A 6,885-nucleotide genomic window follows, 5' to 3' on the forward strand; every position below is an offset into this window, starting at 1 on the left:
GTGGGCATCTTTAAACCGGTTGTTCCGCTCCTTAATCTGTGTGATGCCCATAGGATCGTCACCGAAAGCTGTCTGAATAATCCCAATGGTTTCCACCTGGCTGTCGCCCAGTTTCTGGCAAAATTTGATGCGGCGCTGCTCCAGTTGTTCAGTCTTTTTCCTTGGAATGAAAAAACGCCGAGCGCATGACACACACCTCACACAAAGGCTGCTTACCAGGAAATGACGCAATCGACAGGCGTGAAAAAATTCACACATGCGCACGAAGGTTCAAGGTTGGCTCATGCAAGCACACATGATTCAAATCCATCAGGTTTTTGAAAAAAATAAAAAGGTCGGATACTTTTCTAACAGACCTCGTATGTATGTATAAAATATCAAGATGGTCAGATCTAAAGCTGCTGAGTTATGGGAATAGAATCAAATGACATCACAATAATCTCTACCCCCCCCCTTCCTAACAAGGATAGCTGTTTTCCCCCACAAATGTGGTTTCTTTGCAAAAGCAGAATACTTTCTGTTGCTTGTATTAATAAGATTTTATCTGATGTACTGAGATGACCTCAGCAAATCACTCTGAAGCAGTCACGTTGAAGTTCTGTAAAGTGGTTATGAAACATGAGGTTACAAAGTGTTTTCTTAATCTCCAGGCCTGCTTTCTCCAAACTGGAGGAGTGGCTGGAGAACCTGAAGATGCACTTGGACATCGGCCTTCCCCTGGTGTCTGAACTGGACCAGCTGCACAAGGCCTTCTGGGAAAACCACAGTGTCACATGCTCCAAGAACAGCCTGCACGTCCACCCTGAACAGCCAGAGTAGGACAGTCAGCACACAACGGGATGTGTGCCAATGTGTGATGGTGGCCATTGGTGCAGCGGCTGCAGGCTTGAGGCGGAGCCACTTTGCCTAAAGGGGAGGAGTCACGCAGTTACTCCTCCGCGTCCCGAGAAGCTGCAGAGCATGCTCAGGCCTCATTGATGGACTTGGGGGGGGGATGTGGGTATAAAAAGCCACCTGTGTGATGGGCACACACATTCGAAAGTCAAATCGAGAGACTTTTATTACGGCGGCTTGAGTCTCCTGCACTGGGAGCTCCAGCAAAACATGTCATAAGCACTGAAATGCGTACATTTAATATTTGTGGTTACCCACCGATACACTCACTGCACTTACGGGTTTTGGTTTGTTTTTGGTTTTTTGCCCCCTGTTGGTGAAATAGTCCCCAAAAACAGCTGAGTCATCTTCTTCCTCTGCACAGCACATTTTGGTGTTTTTCTGGGCGTTTTGATTCTGTCTAGATATCTGATATTAAGTTATAGGAACTAAAGAGGAGACTCACAGGAGGAGATCCACCCGCTGTCCAGTTGTACAAGTGAAGCTTTAAATCTCTTCTAGAAGAGTGCATGAGTATAAATAATGCTGTGGGGTCCCACCCGCGCACATAGTCTCCCTCTGGCCTCACGCGGGGGTGAACTGTTAGACCTTCTTTAGTGTGGTGCGGCTCCTCTCATACATTGTGTAGTACTGGCGTCTTCTTGAGGCACAACTCTTTGGTGTAAACATGTTCTGTTGTCTCCCAGCAGCTGTTTTTAAGAGCGCTTTGCTTTCATATTGCTGTGGTGTTGAAACCAGACTCCTGCCACTGAAGTTGGCTGTGTTGTAAATGTTTTAAATATTGTAAATGTACAGACATATTTTGTATATTTATGCTACATATTTTTATTGGCTGATGCATTAAAGAGGGTAAATATTTGCAGTTAAGAGTTCAGACAAGACTTCTTTGTTTATCCACTGTTGGGGTTTTTTTTGTTTGTTTTTTTGTTTGTTTTTTTAGATTGTTTATTGTGGCAGTAATTTGGATGAAAAGGATTTTTGGCACCGTGAAGCTTCCTGTTAACTTTAGCTTGGCCTCAATGTAAACCGCCTGATCAGTGTTGCCAGGTCTGTGTATAATAAGAAGCAGGGGCTTGTTTACTGTAAAGTCACTTGTAAGATTATGGACTTTTGGGGTCTTGGTTCCAAACGTGCTTCACTTACAATTGAGATAACTCCCTACACCTGAATATTAATGACTGAAATTAATTTGATGTCAATACATTAATGCATTAACACTATTCTTAATGAGACATTCTTTCGTTTTCATCTGCCTGTCCAACACAGTTCTCAAAACCACAAATTCCATGACACATAGCAAAAAGAACCACAAAAATTCTATTTATTGGTACCTGGAATGGCTATTTCAGCCAAATATACAATTTACAGTGGCAGAATTTTTTTATGGTAATTTCTGCATAAATGAACAGTTTGTAGCATTTTAAAATAAACATAAGAAAAATGAATGTCATGCTTGCATGATGGCCACGTGGTATCCCAATAGTAAATTGCATGGATTAGAATGATCACGTCGTCTTCCACAAAGAGATTATTATGAATTAAGTGCGTCTTGTGTAATCACACAATGTCAAATTCCTAGCGGGGTTTTACAGTCCAATTGCTTATTGTTAATATTGCTATTATTGTTTTATTATACCCTTTTCTGCTTTTATATATAGTGATTGGATTATGAATAAAATTTTTGAGTGAAATTGAACAGTTGTAGTACATTGCTTTTTTTATTATTTGTTCCTCTTGCGCAATCTGGCAACACTGATCCTGCTACTCCCCCTGCTTTTCATAAAAGTATGCTGGAAAATGGTCATGAAACTGGTTGATCAGATTGCAAAATCTCTTTGAACAAAATCAGCGTTTTTGAAGTTAAATCTGATTAAACTGTCTGTTATTTGCCGTCGTCTCACGTACTGTACAGTCGTTTTGGGTCGGTGATATGTCACTGTCTGCCTCATTGTGTCATCTGTCCACAGCTCTGTGAACAGCCCACTCTTTGTTTATATGTAAATTCTCTCTGTACATAATACCGTGTGTATATATACGACTGTGCGTTGCATAACTCGCACTCCTCAGAAATAATCTCTCCCACTGTCGGCTCCGTGCTTTTGGAGAATTAATTTTTCATCTATAATCTCAAAATCTTTTTAATCACATGCTGTGTGGTGTGCCGCTTGATCTGTTTGGCTTCAAATCCAAGCTATAAATATTGTGACTTTGTAAAATGAAGACTTCTGAGGTGGGGAGTAAACTGAAAAATGACAGCATTGGTTTTTTTTAACCACTTTTTTTTTTTTTTTTTTTAAATAATAAATCTGACTACGTTCCTTTGCACTAATGTATATTAGTAAATGGCCGTAGCCATGTTTGTTGATTTCTTCTCTTACTGAATGAAATGAAGTTGGTTCAGGTTGATAATATGAATGCAAGACACTGATAGAGCCTTTCACCTGTAAAAATGGGTTCTGGGAAACACATCCTCTTGATAACAATGGCGACCACTTCATAGTCAACTTTACTGATAGGATATTTAGCTTTGAACAGCTGCATCCACACGCATCATCACTTTTGTGGTCTTTGTCACCATGACAATGTGATGTCCCAGCTCTGCCTGTTGCCTACAGACTGATCCTTTGTGAATGATGTTACGACTGCTTGGATGGTCTTGCTTTACTTTTATTTTTTTCTTTGCACTTAACACGGGCTCGTCTCCGCCTCTTCGCTATCACACTGTTTTGCCTCAGGGCCGTAATTTTCTGGAGCTACTTCACAACTGAGTTAATTCAGCAGACTAACAAGGAAAGCCGCATTCAAAGACACAAGGGGGCATGTGTGTTTGTGACCCTGTGTAAAGTGGTCCGTTTCTGAGCCGTGTTGGCATGTTGTGTGTCGCCGATCGGTAAGAATGTCGCTGCAGTACTTCTTTGCAAAGGATCGTTACCTCTGAACAATGCTGTGCCTTTGTTGTAAGCTAGCCTTGCCAACGACTCAAAATGTGTTCATTTGAGCTGGTTCCCTTTTGGGGTTTTTTTGTTGTTTTTTTTAAGGCATCATAGCTGATTCCAGTGGAGTGGTGATCATTGCTGAAACTGTTGTATGAGATTTTATCTCGTTCTTTATCACATTTATATTTTCCTGGTCTGCATTGTCTGTTTTTATATGTATTTTTTGTCCTAATTTATTTTTTTACACAAGCTGTGAAAACAATTCTGCACTTTAATCCTTAACGTGACATTAAAAATCTGAGGAGGTGACTGTTTTGTTTTTTCCTCAATCTCTTATCACAGCTACAAATAAAATGTGCTCCTTTAAAGATGGTGTTGGTTCGTTATTGTTGATCTGGTTCTCAATTGCTGTTTCAAACACCTTTAATACACTTTCATGTTAAAGTTTTGAATTTTATGCATGTAGAGCAGCCTTTCTCAAAGTGTGGGCTGTGAGCTGAGTGAAAATTTTACATTTAAAATTAACAACGTAATGTAATTTAAGTGTCAAACTCCTTTTAAAACAACTCCAGAGTATAATAGGTAATAGCTCATACGTGACTGAGCATCCCAAAACGTTATGAGGCTACAGTGCTAAGCACTAACCCACCACATCAGATTCAGTGTCATTAAAAAAAAATAATTTAAATATTCACGATGTAGATCCGATACATGTCACATGTGCGTAAAGCATGCAAATTGAATTGAAGATTTATTTTGAACATAAGAAAAAAATAAAACAAAGTAAAATTAGTCAGTTCAAAAAGGAGTGAGAAGTTGAAATTTATCTAATCCCACCCCTTCTCCCTGTGTAATGATTTATATATCAGTCTGTTTCCTTAAAAATATTACTATTGACAAACAGAATAATAGCAACACTAAGAATACTAATAGTAACAATAATCAAAAATAATAATGCAATAAATCAAATTGCATGTAAGTGATAAAGTAAATATTACTTTGTGAGACAAAATATTTTGACACTACTGGTGTGTCAACACCTGGCACGATCTGATGGAAAATTGGACTGAGATTTAACTGAACCTGCTATGTACGAATAAAAAGGAAGTAATCAAGTATAAATTTTACCTGATTTCTGTATTCACATATACCCCCAACTGTGCCCTGCATAGGGATTAACAAAAATTTTTGGCTTTGCCAGTGACAAAAACGAATGGCTGCTCCTGGTGATGAACCCTTTGTGTCTAGGAAACTGAAAATGTATCCGTTATTCCACAAAAAACATTCAGCCTCTTTCCAGGTCAGGCCTGAGAGTATCCTTGTTTGCAATTTTTGCTTGAACAGGAAGAGCCTTCATTCATTTCTTTATTTATTAAATTTAAAATTAAATTAAATTTATTTTAAATGATAAAATGCATGGATGGTGATGTGAGTTTACAGCAAAATACAACTATACCTGCAATCAAAAAAGTGTTCGAATAACAGTACCATCCTTAATTTATTTTAGAAAATATAACATTATCCACTAGATGTCGCTATTGCTAATATTTATTGGCGCGCTGAAGAAATAGAATCTGAATTAAATCACAAAGTACAATTTAACGCAATTTTTATTTAAGATTGAGCATGAATGTGCTGCTGTCAGAGCTCTGCATAGCATCTTTGCAAATTTTATCTATTCCATCATTATGTATGCATCTCCAAGGCTGAATGGAACAGAGAAGGATCTTTATTTGAAACACTCCTTTTTTTTTAAGGAGTGAGATAATCTGAATATGACCCATTTCATTTGGATCTATTAAGAGTGTCTCATCCGTGATGATTCGATCTCATAATTTTTACTTCACAAATTCCTGATGCGCGTGACCGACCGCTCGTTCCCGCTCATCGCTTCCACGTGCGATTGTTTTTATGCTGCGGCAGAAGAGGCTGTTGTCTCGTGACGTCACCGGCCTGGCAGCACGAGCGTGCACACAGACAGAGAGGCGCGCGGGGATCGGGTTTGTCCGGTCACACAGCGCGCACAGGCACGTCGCTCCCGGCCGTGTTCACCTTAAACGGACTAAATTCCAGAAGTAAATCGAGTGGAACTTTACGCCATGGACGACTTGTCCAGTCTGAGCCGGTTTCGGTCCACGATGTTCAGCCACGGTGAGTAGCGGCGCGCGGGATGTGAAATGACTTCAGGTGATGCTCGTGCGCTGCTCGGACAAATCCTAAAAACTGAGCCTGTCCGCTGTTCCTTTTTTGTCTGTTTACGAGGTGGTTGGTTTTTAAAAGTCACCAGATGAAACACTCGGCGTTCGCTGACTGTTCTGGCTGAGTTTGAGTTTGGTTCGACCGGTTTGCCAGTGGCGGCTCCACAGGGGTTTTTTCTTGGTGGCGCTGGGTGGGGACGTTTAGTGGTGTAGCAATTTAAAATTTCTAATAAATGTGCTAGTATGCTTTTAAACCCTCTTGAGTCCAAGAGTATTTTACCACACAGTAATCTCTCTTTTGGGTGTTTGTATATAGTATGATGCCTATATAGATTTTATATCAGAAATGTTCAGAACAGTCTCTGCTTTGGGAAAATGAGATTTTTCTAGAACACTGTCTAAATATAATTTGAATCTCAAGCTGAAAAATGTGAAATGGCTTTTTTAGAAATTCTTTTAATCTTTCGTGAATATACTTTTTTGATGTGGATGAAGTACTTTGGTGTTACTGTGTAGGCTCTCAGTTGTCCAGGTGGTTTCCATAGTAGAGAAGCTTGAATCTTCGACTGGACTGGGGTACAATGGGGTACTCAGGTCTAAGCAGTTTCAGTCTTTTGTTCATGGTAATGAGTCATTCACGTCATCAGGAGCGTCGTCAAGGGAGCCATCAGGGGAGGCTTCCATCCCGTCATTAGGAGAGTGCACAATAGGTGCTAATTAGAGCTATTGTTTAGTCACTGGCCTATAGACCCTGTGCAATAACGTCACTGGGTACTGCCCCCCCGCCATGTTGGAGGACAAGCAAATACTCCAACATGGCAGGCGATGTAGAAAGAAGTGTTGAAGAGAGAGAATAT

General features: G+C 40.0%; 2 protein-coding genes across 4 annotated transcripts in view; both read left to right on the forward strand.

Moving 5' to 3' along the window:
- Window positions 1–4,201, forward strand: part of limk1a (LIM domain kinase 1a) — a 149,417-nt gene extending 145,216 nt beyond the window's left edge. For all 3 annotated transcript variants that reach the window (XM_034169336.1, XM_034169337.1, XM_034169338.1), the window contains one exon: window positions 651–4,201. In XM_034169336.1, the coding sequence (XP_034025227.1) occupies window positions 651–819 (169 nt within the window). In that variant the 3' untranslated portion in view covers window positions 820–4,201. The remainder of the gene's footprint in view (window positions 1–650) is intronic.
- A 1,597-nt stretch (window positions 4,202–5,798) lies between these two features.
- The window catches only part of LOC117509599 (septin-4-like), a 276,086-nt gene continuing 274,999 nt past the window's right edge, over window positions 5,799–6,885 (forward strand). The window contains exon 1 of the mRNA XM_034169341.1: window positions 5,799–5,981. Within this exon, the coding sequence (XP_034025232.1) occupies window positions 5,930–5,981 (52 nt within the window). The 5' untranslated portion in view covers window positions 5,799–5,929. The remainder of the gene's footprint in view (window positions 5,982–6,885) is intronic.

Source organism: Thalassophryne amazonica, chromosome 4, assembly GCF_902500255.1.
Source record: "Thalassophryne amazonica chromosome 4, fThaAma1.1, whole genome shotgun sequence".
NCBI classification, from domain to species: Eukaryota; Metazoa; Chordata; class Actinopteri; order Batrachoidiformes; family Batrachoididae; genus Thalassophryne; species Thalassophryne amazonica.